This window comes from Chiloscyllium punctatum, chromosome 15 (assembly GCF_047496795.1).
Source record: "Chiloscyllium punctatum isolate Juve2018m chromosome 15, sChiPun1.3, whole genome shotgun sequence".
Lineage (NCBI taxonomy): Eukaryota > Metazoa > Chordata > Chondrichthyes > Orectolobiformes > Hemiscylliidae > Chiloscyllium > Chiloscyllium punctatum.
Window position 1 is genome coordinate 67866008 of NC_092753.1, and position 19468 is coordinate 67885475.

At 37.4% G+C, this 19468-nt stretch overlaps 1 protein-coding gene across 2 annotated transcripts in view; it reads right to left on the minus strand.

Annotated features, from left to right (window-relative positions):
- LOC140486357 (E3 ubiquitin-protein ligase DZIP3-like) overlaps positions 1-19468 on the minus strand; it is a 135906-nt gene that overhangs the window by 32898 nt on the left and 83540 nt on the right. The window contains exons 14-18 of one of the 2 annotated variants that reach the window (XM_072585389.1): positions 17699-17752; positions 16854-17003; positions 7109-7248; positions 2256-2324; positions 1131-1203 (exon numbers count right to left, since the gene is read on the minus strand). In XM_072585389.1, coding sequence (XP_072441490.1) covers positions 1131-1203; positions 2256-2324; positions 7109-7248; positions 16854-17003; positions 17699-17752 — 486 coding nt within the window. Of the gene's footprint in view, positions 1-1106; positions 1204-2255; positions 2325-7108; positions 7249-16853; positions 17004-17698; positions 17753-19468 lie in introns of both variants that reach the window. The other variant, XM_072585388.1, reaches the window with a different exon arrangement.

Here is a 19468-nt window from a genome sequence, read left to right on the forward strand (position 1 = left end):
ATCATACTGGCCTTATATCTCAGCACAAATGCTAATTAGCCATCATTGAGAGGTCAAGTCTTTCATCTTGGAACTAAATGGACAGTTTATTACACAAATGTTTATGATGTGAAATTTTTCAAACCATTTCTAGCATCTTGGAGACACTCAGACTCCACTGTTCAAACAAAGGCTGTGCCATTGTCTCCCAGTAAAAATACCTTGCACCTCTGTCCCAGTAAAACAATGTATACCTGTCTCTGACCTCTAAAAACCAAACCACTCAACTTTACTGTCAGACTTCAGGAGAGGTCACTTGGCCCCATTTGTTTTACTTTAAATTTAACAATACAGACTCAAAACCTAGCAACTTTATAAATTTCAGAATTGTAACAAACAGCAGTAACATATAAAGCATAGGCTGCCCTTCTTTCCAAAGGCAACATTTCATGTACTAGGATGCCTTGTGCTTTGGCACAAAGTTCAAAATTGCACACACGCGCTTTTTAGCAGTAATTTACATTGTTTAAGGACTTAATAGAAATTAGAGCTTTGCCTAATGATTTTCTTCTCAGTATTAGGCATCCTGCATCCATGAGTTAAATTTCGATAACCACCATACACAGATCAGGGATCACACATAGGAATAATTTAATTGGTAAGGATCAGTACCATCCAATACGACATTTTAACAAATAAACCAGTGAGGGCATCTCAGGTTGTTATTCTGTGATATGCAAAGGCACAACCTTTCATTAAAAAAAAACTGATACTTTATCTTGTCTTTTTTTTGGAATAATGCAAAGCAGTATTGTTGGGTGCCACAGAATGCAGAATAAAAGCTCCCCCAAGAACATAATGTACTAATACAATAACTAACATATTGTTCATAACATACAACAAACTCAGAAACAAATACCACATCAGCTACCACTTAAATCTAGGTTAAATTTCAACAACTGGAAACAAAAATTGTGTTTCAATGTATAATGCTAAATCATCTGCTATTCTGTTAACAGACTTGACTTAAGTTGAAACGGAGACTGATGCAGCATGAACAATTAATATTCATGCATCAATAAATACTCTTCAACAAATCCTTGACCAGACTTGACCAGATATCTCACCTCCTGACTGATTGCCTTCCTTACATTTTCATTTTCAGTTTGTTGCGCAATTGCAATCTCTCCCTCCAGCTGCATCTTTTCATGGCTCCAAAGTTCTCTGTGAAAATGCCAAGGATACTTAAGTTTGTGTGCTGCAAAGCTATAAATGGATTATTGTCCCTTAATGGAGGCAACTCAAATGCTGCACTTGTCAGAGATTTAACAGACTGTAGTGCAACAATTCTCCTATCGTGTTGTCAATTGTCATTTGTACATTGTGTAATCCAAAGGTCAGTCAAATAAGAAGTTATATTGAAGTTTCATCCATATTGGCAACTTAATTTACATATATTTCACAGATATAAAGCTGTATGGACTCTACTTAAGACAACAGTGTAAAATTACACATTTTGGAATTGATCATCCTTCTTATGTGCTTTTTAGAAATAAATTAATGATTGAATTTTAATTGCACACAATCTATTTCTATATCTACGTATTGTGTGGCAACATCTTCATGGCAATTGTTTGAAAGTTCTCCCGATTTTCCTACTGTCTAATCAGTTTACTGTTTCATTTAAAACCAGTGCCAAATTATGATAGTACAAAACTCAAATATTTTAAGCTCCTCTTCATTCTCTGACTTCCTGGCTTTCCTAAGATTATTGATGAAGATTTGATGGGCTGAAGGGCTTCTTTCCTGAACTGTAGATATCTAAGAAACTATCAAAAAACAGGTAGTCTGTCTTCCATTCGTAATTCCACTTGACCTAAATGTTTTGGCTTTATTGTAATTTTACTGCTAGGTGCACACTAGAAACTACTGGCTTTATTGGCTATGTTGCAACACTAATGAAGGCAGCGACCTAAAATTTGGGTTTCTTTTTTCTGTAAAGTGAAGGCTTCATTCTTTTTATAATTGACAATTTTTGGGGGAAATAGATTCTATCTGCTTCTTAATAAACCTTCCACCATTTCTTCATTGAACCCAGATAATGAAATTTCTTATCTAGATTTTGTACTTGGAAGTCTGATGAGCCTAATCAGGAGTATAGATTTACTTTGGATTACTATATCAATCCTAGCAATGTTACTTTCATCATCACTGGAAAATTACTTATATTGTTCAAAACTTAAATGCTTTAAAGGATTGTAAACTCTAGTACTTACAGTTCCTTTTGCAATTCTTGTTTTAATTTTACAATTTCCTCATTCTTGCTCTTAATTGAATTTTCATTTCTGAAAAACATAAAGTACATTAGCTGTCCTCATGATAGCCCCTGAGAATTCTGAAGCATTGATTTATATTCACGATAACAATCTTGTATCTAGGATACATCTGGCATGCCACAACTTTGAGAGACATCACACTTGCATCATATATCCAATAGGGCAAAATTTAGTGTCTAGTTGAAATATACAATTATTTGACAGAGAACTGACTTTTAATTATCATAGAAAGTGGTTGTTCTGCCTGCCTTGCCTATGGTATTTGCTGGAAAAGTCAAAACTAATTTCAATGTGCTATACACATACTGTCCCTGGTTACATCACTTAGTGACTGAATCATTGGTGCTTTATTTCTTTAGCTTTTAGCAGCTTCTGTGCCTTTAGTTTAAGAAGTTCAGAGGCAAATTTCATAAAATCTTTTACAAAAAAAATGTCATCTTATTTTTGCTTAACACAGATAGGCTTTTTAAAACAGAGAAAATTTTCATTCTGGGTTGGAATTGCAACTTCAGGAGAATTGGAGTACACTTCACAGTGTCAGATACCTAACCAATTTTTAGAGTCATGATTTGCAGGTGACGGTATTGGACTGGGGTGTATGAAGTTAACAATCACACAACACCAGGTTATAGTTTATTTGGCACTAGCTTTCAGAGTGCTGTTCCTTCATGAGGTGGTTGTTGACCAAAAAACCTAGTGCTTCCAAATAAACCTATTGGACTATAACCTGATTTTGTGTGATTTTTAAATTTTGAGAGAGATGCTGGAGGTTTTTAATTCATATCCAATTAAGGATTCAGATGGACTCAATGCTGGATGGCATTAACAGCCTATTTAACACATAAAATGACAGCTATGTATGTGTGCATCTGAGAGAGGGGAACAGATACACACAAAACGGAGGTGGGGGGGGGAGAACAGGGACAGAGATTGCAAGTCAAAATGGTGATGCCCTCTTAAAGAATACAAAATTTTTGGCACAGCTGCCAGACTGTCAGCCCAATGATTATTTATGTCATAGATGTGTGGGGTGGAGGGGTGCTTTAAAAACTAACTACAGTGCCATCCTTTTGATCTCTGGCTGGGGAAACTGCCTCCAATCGCTCGCCAAGTTCTGAGCACTGCTTAAAACCTAAAAGAACAGCAGATGCTGTAAAACAGAAACAAAGACAGAAATTGCTGGAAAAACTCAGCAGGTCTGTCAGCATCTGTCAAGAGAAATTAGAGTTACCGTTTTAGGTCTGGTGACCCTTCCACAGAACCAGTTTCTCTTCATAGATGCTGCTAGATCTGCTGAGCTTTTCAAGCAAGTTCTGTCTTTTCTGAGCACTGCTTGCTGATTGAAAAATTACACATCGCAGTTGCAGATGGGTAGCAATTTTCCATCCAATTGGGCATATTCTGAAGATGGGAACATGCCAACAAACTGCCATCGTAATTGTGGGGCTGCCTGCTGACGTGGTTGAAATTTCTATCGTATGTATAGGACAAAAACAGATTACTGATTATTCACATATTTATAGTTTTTTGCCATCTATAAATACTAGAATGTATTTTAAACTGAAGGATGCACTGATCCTTTTATCATTATTCAAATTCATTTTAAATTACCTGCAATTTTCACCCCATTATTTTTTCAGTTGAAACAGCTTCAGCCTTTATTTGTTGATAGTTATATTTTGCAAACATTCGATTAACATCTGGTTGGAAGCATGAATTTCTGGATGGAATCCCACTGGGCTAGTTTATCTTCCAAGATTTAAGTGAATAGACTTTATAGGTGTAATACTATGCTTTATGTGCTAAGAGGTAGGATATATATTCCTCTCTTAAAACTTTTCTCTATTCAGGGACTCATCGATAGGCTTGTTAACCAAACGTTTTCTATAATTGAGGCAATCACCTACTTCTGAAGCAAGGTGCTGAAGCTATTATTCCCTCGGTTGTTATGGAAAACAGGAGGATAGTTGGCATATCATTAATGCCTTCTTTGTCTCTGCTATTGCAAACAACTGTGGTGTATCTCTTAAACTTAAAACACAACACTTAAACACAACTCATTCTGAAGTTTTCTCCACAGGAGAGTTAACTATGCCAGCATCAGCATTCCCCTGCTCCCAACATGCACAAGACATTTTGATTTTAATTCCAATATACAGGCTTTGCTGCATGTTTACTTGGTTTGATTAACAATTGGATTTACCGCTACTCTACAATCCTCCCTATATAACTTCACTGGATAAAATATGCAGCTCAGTGCGAACATCTTTATTTCACAGATATTGGATCAACACAAGATGGACACTTTTTTGAAGGCAAGCCTGGGATTTAAGGCATGTTTATAGTGTGGTTGAAAGAAAAAAAGAGAAACATTGAAAACGTAGTGTAATTTTATCATAGTCAAGTGTCACATGCAGATCTAAAATTCCCTTTAATTTTTATGTGCAGATTATTTAAATACAATAACTTCCAGTGACACACTGTCCACCTCACACAGACATCTGTAAGTTGCTCTTCTTCAACAAAAAATGGAACTTTAATATTTGTTTCCCTGTTTAAAAGTACTGAACAGCATGATGTTGCTGTACGTAACTCTCAGATGCAGACCAAATGTGCTGAAACAATTTTGAGCTTGGTAATCCCAGAGAAAGTAACCATTTGGCCCCTTGAGTCTGTTCCTATATTCAATAAGATCATGGCTGATCTGTTTTTGAACTTTCTCTTGCCTAACAAGAATATTCAATGACTCTGCCTCCAGTGGCATAAAGTTCCAAAGCTTCCTAACCCACTGAGAAAAAAAATTATATTTATATCCCAAAAGGCAATCCATAACTTTTATACAATGCTCCCTAGTTCTGGACTCACTCACCAGAAGTAAAATAATGTGCAAGTCTTAATTACTATCAATTAAATTTCTGGCACTGGAAATTAAGTTTTACAAAGGTGAAATCCATTGCTTCAACTCTTAAGTATTGTAGATTAAGTTTTTAATTTATTAAAAAAAGTCTTTCTCTAATCTCTCTCTTAATTTAATCTTCCTTTCACTTCCTCTTCATTTTTCTGTACCAGAATTTACATTAAATTGAATATTTTAACAGATGTTTCCTAGTTCTCACTGTGTTAATCACTGACGATCTCTTGTTGGAACATACAGTTGGTTGATTGTTCACAGATGCCCTGTAGGAAGTGTGGAACCTTTTGGATGGTCGAGGAAAAGGAAACTTGCTGTGTCAATGCCCATAGACAGCTTATGACAAAAATAAGCTGAATAAATGACATATAGTAAAGTCAGACCCAATGCAAAGTCAAAGTATTATTTCACACTGAGGACAGAATATGTCACCTTAAATGGGGGGATTGAACTACACTGTATACGTGTGCTCCAATTATCTCGATCTTTTATTGCGTCTTTATTTGCAGACCAGATTCAATGTTGATTATTGGTTAATGCAATATGGACAATCAGAAGATATAAAGAGAGAAGCTGCATTCATATAGGGTTTTCACTGACTTCAGCATGTCACAGAATGCTTCATAATCAATTAATTTTGAAACCTAGTCAACATTGAGAAATGAGTTGATTTACATGAAAGCACATCTGTTGTAGCACTTTTTATGGCTAGTTGTGAAAATATAGTTTTTAGAAGGTATAAAGGATTTGTAAAATTTGAAAGAAATCTGAAACTAGTTAAAGAAAATGAATAAGTGAGGAGTTTGGACACAAAAGCTGGCATAGAAAATACTGAAGATCTGTTTGGGTGGGTGGGGGGGAGCTGATGTAGAAATAACTGTTACTCAGGAGTAGTGAAGAGACAGAACACAGAAGTGTAATGCATAGTTGAGTGGATGAACAAATTTTACGCTGAAATCAATTGGTGACAAAGCCTAGAAACTCAGTCAAAATATCACTCTGAAAGTATTTCAGTATTGGGATGGGAAAAATAATAGAAAACACTAAGTTCATTTAGTATGCAGAGATCTACTGTTTGTAAGATGCACAATGCAAATGAAAATCCATTTTTAATTAATCAACAAAATGCAGAATAAGGGAAGGGTGTATTTGTCAACTCTGTTCGCTCAAATGGGAATAGTTTTATATGTCAAGAACATTGAAGCTCAAACATTTATGTCTGGCTAGATATCTAAGTTGGACAGGTTATGCATTGTTCCCACTACCTACAAGATCAAAACAATACACAACTCAGTCTCAAGTACATAGGTCTGTCAGGAAAAAGTCAGTATGAAGTAAAGCAAACTTAAATTATAATAAATCACTAGCAAACTATTTGATGTATAAGTCAGGTGTTAAAGGCAATCATAACCCATCAACTGCTTTATGAATCTGTGCAATGTGTTTCTGTTTGAAAGCCAAGTCGATTAATGGCAAGTGAGAGGACTTTTGATCAATAACTTGTTTGAAAGGAATATAACTGCTGCTATTTTTCCATACTTCCCATGTTTAAAACCTCCATCTTCCTCATGATGGTGAGACACATTTCTGTTGGGCCAAGACACACCAATACAAAGCGCATCCAAGTCTTATTTAAATAATTCTGAAAAAGGATCTAAACTTAGCCATAATTTTAATATTTATAAGAGTGAATAAAGAATTTTCTTTTGTGTAATTATGAATTATGCAAATAAATGCAACTGATTAATTTTTTGCTCAGACTATATGATCTGACAGCATGGCATTTTTTAACCTTTCTCTATATGACTTGATATACTGATAATTATTTTCATAATCTCTACAATAATTGAAGAATTGTATTCAATTTAAAATGCAATGGCACCTTTCAAATTGAGATCTTTTGATTCTAATTTGTTCTTTGACTTTCATTAACTGCATCTGATGAGTTTTCTCTTCCTCGATTATTTTGCAAGATTCCTCCTGGAGTTGAAGATGGATAGTTAGAATTTCTTGCTGGAGGCTCTAGAGGAATAGAGAAAAAAAATGCAGTTTACCTTTTAAAAAACTAATTAAATATAATGTGCAACTGAAAGGAGAACAGTCATGCAGAAACTAGGGATCAGAAACCTAACAGTCTGAACATTTGGTGAGCAAAGCCAAAAAGGTGTGAAACCCTTTCCTCACAAGGAATAATGAAAATACAACAATTTCTATGGTCTGTAGTGAATGGAAATGGTCCTAAACCAATTGACTGGTGGAATTATTAGACATTAAGTGGATATAAACAATTAATTTTTCCTTTGTTTAACTTCTACTTCCTTTAAGGCTGTTGACAAATGCCACGTCTTTGCTGTTGCTAGATTTGAACATGCTAACACATACCTGGCCAGTTTCCCATGCTGTAACCTTGTAAACTTGAGATCACCCAAAATTCTGCTACCTGTATTACAAAACAAACCAAGTCCTGTTCACTTACCATACTTGTACTTACTGACCCATATTGGGAACTGGATAAACAGTACCTCCATTTTAAAATCTCATTCTTGCTTTCAAATCTCTCTAAAGCCTCATGACTCCATATCTTATTTATTATATCCTCATTAGAACTTCTGTCATCCTTCAAAACTTACACAAGTCTAGGTCTAAACTGCTCAATCTCTTGTCAGTTTTTGTTTCCTATTTGAGGAAGGATGTAATTGAATCAGAGACAGTTCAGAGAAGGTTTAAGTGATTAATCACAGAGATGAAAGGTTTGCTTTATGAGGAAAGATTGAGTTTGAGTTTAGAAGAATTAAAGATCTAATTGAGAGATTGAAGATGCATGACAGGATTGACAAAGTAGATAATAGGGCAGATGTTTCCCTTGTGGGGCAATCTAGAATGAGAAGTTATAGTTTTAGGTGAAGGGGTGCCTGATTTAAAACATGGATGAGAAGGAATTACTTCTCTTAAAGGATTGTGAATCTGTGGAATTCATTACCCCAGAGTACACTGAATAAATTTAAGGAAGAGACAGATTTTTAACTAGCAATGAGTGGAAGGGATATAGGGAGCAGGCAGAGTTAAGATCAGCCACAATCATATTAAATGGTGAAGTAGGCTTGAGGAGCTGAATTGCCTATTCCTGCTCCTGGTTCTTGTACTGTAAAAAGCTAGCCTAATGGGGCCATCTAATCACTGGCAATTGTAAAAAAAGTCTGGTTTACGCTATCCTTTAAGGAAGGAAATCTGCCACCCTTACCCCTCCTGTCCAACATATAAATTCAGACCCACAATAAAGTAGCTGACTCTTAATTGCCCCATGGGCAATAAGGAATGAGTAATTAATGCCCATGGATAAACTGATGTCAAACAATAGAAAACAATGCCCTGCAAAGTCCTCAAATTTCAATATCTAAAACGTAGACTAGTCAAGCAAAAGCCTGAAACAGCCACAGGTAAGGAAGCATACCATGCAGATAATGTCCGAGAAAACACCACTATATCTGTCTGATCAACAGGAGGGACCCACAAGATGTGGGTGCGCAGTGACAGACAGTTAGGAAGAATTGTCCTGAGTCTTCAACACTGACAGTAGACATGAATTCAAACATAGGTAAACAAACATCCTGATTGTTGACGAAGCATACGATCAACTCTCCGTCCCACTCATCAACTTGGCAAATAAATCAATACTCTTTTATGTTTGACACTCACTTGTATTGAGGATAGCAAAGGTAGTGTGTGCCCTGATTGGAGGACTTCGGTATCCATCACCAAGATTGGTTCAAAGTGGTCTGTGGCAGGGAGTGAAAGAACCAAGAAGAGGGAAAAAAATCTACTTGCTCTTATTCTCACTGTCAGCAGATACACCTATCCAGGGAAGAACTGGTAGGAATGACAATCTCACAGTTGTTGTGGAAATAACTTCCAATCTTCTCTTGCCTTCTCTGGCACCATTATGCTAAATAGTACAGACCTTTGAACAGATATAGAAACTAAAGACTGAACATCCATGAGCCACTCAGGCCATCAGTAGTAGCAGAATTGTTTTCAACTACAACCTGGAGCCTCATAATCTGGCACATACCTCACTCTACCATTACCACCAAGCCAGGAAATGAACCAATCTTAGCTCAATGAAGAGGACAGAAGGGCTTGCTGGAATAGCACCAGGCATATCTAAAAAACAAAGCATCAACCTGGTGTAGTGACAACACAGCATTGCATACCGAAGATGGAAGCAGCATGCAATAGACATGCTAAGTGATTACACAACTAATGAATCAGTTCTAAGCTCTGCAGTCCTATTACATCCAATAATGAAAGGTGGTGGATAATGAAATAAGGAGGTGGAGGTTAGAGGAATGCCCTGATCCTCAACAATGAGAGGAAACAGAGCATGAATGCTAAAGACAAGACTGGAGTATTTGCACCCATCTTCATGCAGAAATGTCAATTGAATGATGCTTCTCAACCTCTACCTGAGGCTCTGAGTATCACAAATAATGGTTTTCAATCTGATTCATTCTAAGTGATATCAATAAATGACCAAGACACTGGATACTGCAAAGACTACAGACCCTAACAATATTCTTAGCAACAGTACTGACGAACTCTAGAACTTGCCAGACACCTAGCCAACCTGTTCTGATACAGCTAAGACAGTGGTATCTACTAACAATGTGGAAAGTTGCCCTGCTATATTTGTGCACAAGAAGCAGCACAAATCCAATCTAGCCAATTGTTACCCTATCAGACCAATGTCAATCATCAGCAACGAGAGAGAAGGATATATTGACAGTGCTTTCAAGTAGCCTTGTAAAGAAATAACCTGCACAATGATACTCAGTTACAGTTCATGAGCTCCACCCAGCTCTTGACCTCATTACATTCCTTGACCTCATGAATAAAAGAGCTGAACCTCAGAGTTGATGTGAAAGTGACTGCCCTTGACATCAAGGCACCATTCAACCAAGAGTGACATTGGATAGCCAAGCAAAATTGGAATTATTAGGTATGAAATGGAAAATTCTCCACTAGTTGGAGTCAGGCCTGGCACAAACGAAGATGGTTATGATTGTTGCAAGTCAATCATCACAGTCCCAGGACATCTCTGTATGAGTTCCTTTAGATTGTGTCCGAAGCTGAACAATTTTCAACTTCTTCATTAATGACCTTCTTTCATTGTAAGGTCAGAAATGGGGATGTTTGCTGATGATTCCACAATTCTAGCACCATTCAAGACCCTCCAGATAATGAAGCAGTCCACATCAAATAAGCAACACCTAGGACTGAACTGATAAGTAGCAAGTAACTCCAAGTGCCAGGCAATGACCACCTCCAACAGGACATAATCTAATCTGATATTCAATGACATTACCATTGCTAAATTCCCTACTATCAACATTCTATGCAATACCATAGATTAGAAATTGAACTGGACTAGCCAAATGTGAATATGCTACACGAGCAGGTCAGAAGCTAGAAATGTGTTGTAAATGACTTTCTGTCTCCCTAGTGCCTCTCTATGATCGATAAGGCACAAGTCAGGAAAGTAATGGAATAATCTTCATTTGTCTGGATGTGTAGCTCCAACAACACTCAAATACTTGACAGCATCCAAGTCAAAACAGTTTACTTGACAGTCACCCCATCCACCGCTTCAATATTCACTCCCTTTGCTACTGATGCAAAGTGGCAGCAGTGGATACCACTGCACTGCAGTAACAGATCAATGGTCCTTCGACAGCACCTTCCAAATCCTAGTAGGACAGGACAGAAGATGTACCACAACACCATCACCTGCAAGTTCCCCTCTGAGTGACTTGGAACAATATCACAGTTTCTTCAGTGTCTCTGGATCTCTCTTCTTAGCATTACTGTGGATGACCACAAGAATTGCAACAGTTTGAGAAGGCAAATCATGACCACATTCTTCAAGACAATTAGTGACGAGCAATAAATGCAGCCCTAGTCAGGGAGGGCTCACATACCATGAACAAATTTAAAAAGTCCTTTTTTCTTTACAGTAATTTGCATACTGGCACCATGTTTGACAAAGTCACCAAGTTATTACATTGCATATATTTCAAGAGGCATGTACACTCATCTTCTCCTGTGCCAGAATCGTGTGCATTCATCTGCTTAGAGTTGCATTGTGTGTTTAAAACATAAATGTCAAAAACATCTCTGTGAGGGTCTTAAAAAATTTAAAAGGATAATTTTTCATGACCCCAAAGTTGGAATGGCATCAAATAGTTAAAATTTCTCAACGCTGTAGAAACAAGATATTCTGAAACAAGACACAAAAATGTATATGTGTTGGTGAAATGATTTGTAGGGCTGACAAAAAGCACTACAACAGTAGGTGGGAAATGATTTTTCTCTGTGGGACTAAATGTTGAGATCCTGACTGCATGCCAGGTTGCTCCCCACAGAAGAGAGAAGAGACAAAAAAACTCTTTCTTAATTTTTTCTTTAAGGTGATTACCTCACAGAGGCATTGTAGTGATCTGGGATCATAGTAAATGCTGGGTGGATAACTACACGAGCTCTGCAGGCTAAGGTAATGATTAGATAAAAAAGATATCAAATTTAGTCCTATAGCACATCACTTATCTGACCAACCATATTGCTTAATTTTTAACTTTTAATATTTAACAATAACTGAAATTAGATTCTGCTAATCCTGCGCAAAACAGTGCATAAAATTATTGTAATAAAAATAATTGAAAAAGGGATTGTGAAGCAATTAAAACATATGGTTTAAAATGTTTTCATTATATTTAATTATAGAAAGCTGAAAATTAGTTTTAAAACATCACTCTGCATGGATATAAAACTCAGATAACTGTCTATGCCATAAAATCCATACATTCCATATGGCACTCACTTGAAGTAAATTGTTGGCTTGGTTAATGGGCTTAATGGATGCATAAAACAGCAAAACAAAATTAAATATTGATACTGAGCATCACTTTGCAGTCTTTGAAAATTTTGCTACATAGATGGCGGATGTGTTTTCATTAACAACTCCATCAAAGCTATTTTGAATAAGTGCTTTCACTGGCTCATTACAATTATTACAACAGGAAATTGTTGCTGCTTAAGATCATGTTTCAGATTTCCAATGCTTTTTAAAATATGTTTCCTCTGCTGAAAGCATATTTCTACACAGGAGAGTTTAAAAATTTGAACTGTTAAGATCAGGGACAATCTGTGTGCCTTGGGTGTAATTTCTGGAGCATACCCAGCTGACCCTCCAGGAGGCGGCATTGGAAGGTTCACCTGCCTCTGCACCAACTGAGGTTTGTGATAGTCCATTGTTGAAATAGACGAAATGTCAATTCATATTTCAGTGTAGCTGCCAGGAACAGTGAAAGAATAAGTCAGAAGAGTGATGAAATACTCCGCACTTGCGGCTCCAACAATACTCAAGAAGCTTGTCGCCATCCAGAACAAAGCAGCATGCCTGGTTGGCACCATAATCCACAAACAACACTCAGTAGCAGTAGTGTGTACCAGCAACACGATGCACTGCAGAAATTTACCAAACATCCTCAGGCAGCACCTTCCAAATTCACGACCACATTCACCTCGAAGGATAAGGGTTGTGGATTGGGGAACACCACCAGCTGCAAATTTCCCTCCAAGCTACTCACCATCCTTCCTTGGAAATGTATTGCTTTTTCTTCATGTTGCTGGGTTAAAATCTTGGAATTCCCTCTCTAATGGTACCTATTACACACAGACTGTAGTGGTTCAAGAAGGCAGCTTACCACCAACTCCTCAAGGGCAACTGGGATAGGCAATAAATACTGGCCTAAGCTGCCACTGACAAATTAATACAAAAAGCTCACAAGCAATATTTGCATTGTGTAGCTGAGCTTGGTTGGAGCTTGTAGAAATGTAGGCAGTACTACCGTGATAAAGCTAGTTGTGAAAAGCTGAAATTGTTCCTGTGAGCATGTGCTCAAGTCCAGTTCCAGACTTTACAGGAGCACACATGCAGGAAAGGAGGGTGAACTACCAGAGTGTGAGAAGCCACTGAGGTAGTCCCTAACCAACTGGGCTTAAGGGAGTTCTGTGAGCTTGAGGGAACCTCGTGTAGGATTTTAATGAGATTTGATGATTCAGTGACATTAATATCTCAGGTTAGCTGAGAAATCTGCAGCATTTGTCTTGGCCACTTTTGCTATTTGTCCTATTGGGTGTTCAACTGTATTTATCACAGGTTAATTCCAAATGAATACTGGAATACAAGTTGTGTATATTTTGAACACTGCATTACCACCCTAATTTTGCATTGTAAAGTTTATCATTACTTGTTAGAAGCTATGGAATCTTGTGGCCTTTTTCTCTTCTTAAGCAACTATGATCCCACCCCTTGTCAACTTTATGTGAAGGTCCCTAGTGAGATTGTAATTTTAATTTGGTGACCAAGACCTGAATCAAACAGCGTGCAAAGCAAACTGGTATTGGAGTTTTCTTACATTAAACAATAATTGCGCTTCTAAAGAAAGTATTAGCTGTAAAATGCTTTGGAACATCTTTGGGGTATGCAAGTTGATACATAAATGCTCTCATTTTCTCCTCACATTATAAAAAGAACAAGGGTCATAAGGTCCATTATACAGAAATAAATTGCTTCAGAATGTACTTAGGATAAGGCATATTAATGTAAAAATAGCTGGATTTGTTAAGCAGGGTAGGTTTCCTAATTGACATTGCTAATACCAGTTATGTTTATGATACTGATAACAGATATTTTAAATAAACAGTATTCAAGTTATAAGACTACCAAGGCTGGGATTTAAACTCAAATTCCCTGAATTATTAGCTAAGTGACATAATCATGACTCAATCACTTTGGTGAGTTAATAGCTTGCTTGCCAACAACAGCAGGAAGCTTTCAATTCATCCTAACTAGCAGGTCTTATTTAATTATTGATGGTCTGCCTTCTCTTGTATAATGTTTGGGAAAAATGGGACTGAAACTATAATTCCAAAAACTTGATGTTTTGTGACAGATCAGACTGGAAAGTAAAATTGAAAAGGAATGTAACTTTCTCAGTTGCTAAGAAAATGAACACTGAAACTAAGATTGCAAAGCAAAATTTCTGGGGAGATTGATATTAGTTACAACTTTAAAAAGAGACACCAAGAACCAAATCCAGGTAATGATGTGCAGTAAGTAACACAAACTAGATCTAGAAGCTAAGAATAAGCAATTTCTGGAATTTAGGTTACATATGAACTGATGATGGTTGGGGAAAGATTAAATCCTTGAAGGAAAATTGAAATTCTTGTGAGTGAGACAGTTTTGATAGAATCTGAGATTGAGATCGAAGACATATATACTGAATGGACTGCTGAGCAAACTCACAGGATTAGTTTTAATTGTATCTGTTATTAAATGAGTTATCTACAGTTTATGTTCAATTTCAATTTGTCTGTTCACTTATACTTAGCTTGCGATTTTGAATTAGAATATAGGAAGTTAAGCAAAATAATAATTAACATTTGCTTAGTTTGACTCTTAGAAAATAAAAAAAATCTTTGTTTCAAACTGTGGAATCCCGTGGATACTCTCTGTCAAAAAACAAAGTCTTTTGTCTCAACTAAGACCATTATAAAATGATGCAAAGTGGTTTTAATTCACTCTTGGGGATGTGGGTATCAGAGGCTGGGGCAGAATTTAATATTTCAAGTTTCCTGTGAGAGGGTGATGGTGAGCTTCAATTATGAACTGCTAAAGCCTAAATGGTGTAGTTACAATCCACAATTTCTTTAGGAAGGGAACCACTGGATTCAGTCACTCTGAAGGAATTATGATATAGTTTCAAGTCATGATGCTGTGTGGCTTATAGTCGTAGAGATATACATCACGGAAACAGACCCTTCGGTCTAATTCGTCCATGCTGATCAGATATTCTAAATTAATCTAGTCCCATTTGCCAGCACTTGGCCCATATCCCTCTAAACCCTTCCTATTCATATACCCATCCAGGTGCCTTTCAAATGCTGTAATTGTACCAGCCTCCACCATTTCCTCTGGCAGCTCATTCCATACACGCACCACCCTCTGCGTGAAAAAGTTGCCCCTTAGGTTCCTTTTAAATCTTTCCTCTCTGACCTTAAATCTGTGCCCTCTAGTTCTGGACACCCCCACCCCAGGGAAAGACTTTGGCTATTTACCCTATTCATCTCCCTCATAATTTTATAAACCTCTATAAAGTCAACCCTCAGCATCTAAAGCTCCAGGTAAAACAGCCCCAACCGATTCAGCCTCTCACTATAGCTCAAACCTTCCAACCCTGGCAACATCCTTCCAACAGGAGGGAAACCAGAATTGCACACAATTGGACAGGAACTTTCAGATGGTGGTGTTTCTCTGGATCTACTTCCCTTGGCCTTCAAGGTGTTTGTAGTTTTGCGTTTAAAGGGTGGCCTCTCAAGACCATTGGTGAGTTGCTATAGTACATCCTGCATACAGTACTCATTGCTGCTATCAAGCATTGATGATGAAGACACTGAATGTTGAAAGTGATGCATGGAATGCTGATGAAGGGGAGAAGGTAAAAACAATGACTGCAGATGCTGGAAATCAGATTCTGGATTAGTGGTGCTGGAAGAGCACAGCAGGCGGACTACATTGTCCTGAAAGTCTTTTGATTTTCTTGAATGGCAATGGAGCCATACTCATCCACGTAAGTGGACAAATGTCTGTCTCATCCCTGACCTGACCTGAGCCTTGTAGATGTTGGACAGATTTTGGGGAGTCAAGAGATGACTTATTGCCACATAATTTCCAGTCTCTGATCTGCTGTTTTGGTCATAGTATGTAGAAGGCTGTACAGTTCAGTTTCTGCACAATGGTCGTCACCAAGATGTTGACTGTAAGGTATTCAGTGATGGAAATGCAGTTGAATGTCAATGACTCTGTCTTATTAGGAGGTGATTATTACTCAAAATATTTGTGACACAAATATAAGCTTAACAATTACTATGAAATCCTTTCTTTTTACTCATTAATGGAATGTGGCTGGGTCAGCATTTATTGTCTGACCCTAATTGCCTAGACAGATTAGTGAGCCAGATGGGTTTACAACAATCAAAAATGATTACATTGTCTCCGTTAGACGAACTTTTGATTTCAGATTCTATTGAATTTAAACTTCACCACCTGCAATGTGGGATTTGGATCCATGTGCCCAGAAAATTAGCCTGGGGTTCTGGGTTACCTGAAGATGGATTGGCATTTAAATCACGCTTTTCTTCGCACTTACACATGGTCATTGTTTAATAATATTGGCCAGGACAGGAATTCCTACACCCTCTTTTGACTACAAGCATAATAGTTGGTGTATCAGAAAACCTTTGCATACATTGGCATTTAGGGGAAACAGGACAAGCATATGAGAAGATGGTTACTATAACAGATTAAATGTGAAAAATGGGAGAAGATTCAAGTGGAGCCTAAACACCAGGATAAACTGGTTGGATCAAATGTCTTGCAGTGCATTCTAAATAAGCCAAAATCGGTAAAATGTAAGGCCAATGTCTTACTCCTTTCATAAATCAACAGTCCTGTAGCTTGCCTTTGTAAATCCATATTTGATTAATGATAAACATTAGGTGTGCACCTCACGCAACTTCTCTTTTTCATGGATTTTCTGTTTCCATGCTTTTATTTCAAGATGGCTTTCATTTTCTATTTGTTTGCAGCTATCACGTAGGTCTTCAATGGTATGTGTTAATCTATTCCTTTCTTCCTCTATCCTCTTGAAAGACTCCTGTTAAAGAGAAGGAAAGGATTTAGTCCAATCAAAGGATAATTGATTACATTTAAAAATAACTATTTTGCAATTTTGAGAACTATCAATGAAATATGCTGTCTAAGTTCTGTACAGATCAAGAACTTATATTTTCTATCACACTTTGCATTACACTACAAGTTGAGAATATGTTCAAACTAAGTTACAAATTGTTGGATATATATGCACTATGGACGAAGTGTTTTCCACTTCTCACTTGACCAACCCTTCATAGCCTCTTTCTGTGGATGGCAAAACATGGGCTCTTTTGCTTTGCACTCAACCCCACCATGAACTGAGTTGAAACGGAGTTGAAAAACTGCACCTTTAATAATGCAACATCCTCTCAGTACTTGACTGAAATTCAGCATAACTGGTGAGCTGAAGTTCTGGACTAAGAATTAGATTCATAACCTTCTGATTTGAAGACAATGCACAATTATCTAAACAGAACTGACAAAACTAAGAGGATATAAAGAGTAAGTGCATCATTTTAGGTACAGGTCAGGTCCAATTTATATGAAATTATTCAACTCAGTTTATGGTGGATCCATGGAGGGGGAGACTGTGCACATTCTGAGATGAATTCACACTCATTCCGTGGTGATGAAAATGTGAAAAGGGGGTAACTATATAAGGAAAATAATTTTTAAAAAAAATTGCATTCAAACTACCTTGAAATCAATATCATCAGTGTTGACGCAAACATCAACCATTCCATTCAAAATCTAAAAACGAGAAGCAACAAGTGATGGATCAGCAAATACATTTCAAACATTTCTCCATTAGTACAAAAGTTGACACAGTTTACTATATTAACCCATGCCATAGTTTCTTCAGCTAATGATTCATTTGAACAATGGAATAAAATTGCGTTATGTAGCATCTAATCACTTTTAGAAATATCAAAGAACATTTCATATAAATGATTTATATTGTGTAGTTAGTACTGCTATGTGGAATACCAGAACTGCTTGTTCCTTGGCATATCTTAAAGTTTTAACATACAAGTGAACCACTGGAACAGACAGACCTAGGACACAATTTAATGTCTCACTCAAAAAACTGCACCTTTAATAATGCAACATCCTCTCAGTACTTGACTGAAATTCAGCATAACTGGTGAGCTGAAGTTCTGGACTAAGAATTAGATTCATAACCTTCTGATTTGAAGACAATGCGCAATTATCTAAACTGAACTGACAAAACTAAGAGGATATAAAGAGTAAGTGCATCATTTTAGGTACAGGTCAGGTCCAATTTATATGAATAACATGGAAATGAGAGATCTCAATTAGCTGCACTGAAAACTTTCCCTGCAGACGAGGTACTCAGCAGAAATGGTATTTATCTGACCCAATTAAGTGATCTGGGTTGCAAAAACAAATAAGTAGAAAACAAATCTGTCAAAGCTCACTGGCATGATAATTAAAATATTCCCTTCATTACAGCTTAAAATACTGGCTGATGTGATCAGTGCCAGCACCTCTGGCTCAGAATTACTTGGGTGCCACCTAATGGCAAGGGCTTTATCTCCAAGAGAGAAAACACTCAAATGCGCAACCTCACCACACAAATGATTCCTTTTGGTCATCAGGGAAATCAATGGCCTAGTGGTAATGTCACTGGACTAGTAATTCAGAGACCCAGGTAATATTCTGGGGACACAGGTTTGCGTTGCACCATGGCAGATGGTGGAATTCAGACTCAATTCATTCAACCATTGTTAGGGGAAAAACCCATTTGGTTCATGAATGTACCTTAGGGAAGGTAACTACCACTCTTACCCAGTCTAGCACACAAGACTCCAGTTCTGAAGAAATAGACTTAAAATGCCAGACCTGCTGAGTTTCTCCAGCGGTTGTTTGTGTTATTTAAGTTTAAAAAAATTTGGAAAATGGACTTCACTTAAAAAAATGTATATTTGGGATAAGTGCATTGCTGCCCATCCCTAAATCCCTGGAAAAGATGATAATGAACTGCATTCTGGAACTGCTGCAGTCTATGTGTTGTAGGCACGCCTCTAGTGTTGTTTGGGAGCGAGTTGAAGGAATTTGACACAGCAACAGTGAAGGAATGCCAATATTGTTCCACATCAGGATGTCTGACTTGGAGAGAAACTTGTAGCTTGATGGATGAGGTGGTAAGAGGTTGTGGGTTTTGAAGAAGTGGCACGAGGAGTCTGTGGAGTTATTGTAGTATATTTTGAAGATTAGGCTTGTCCAGCAGCTGGCGCTTGGGTGAGAATGTGGCCTGCTGAGGGATCCTATTTGGCCCTCAAAGCTGTTGTTCCAAATACAGTGTAATTGGATGATCTTGCAAGAAGCTGCTCATCCAATCAGAGGCTGTTTCCCACCATGATTGGATGGGGATTGGGCTGGAGGCAGGGATGGGAGTCAGACCCAGCCTAATTTTTATTTCCTGAAAATATTTACCATTGAGCA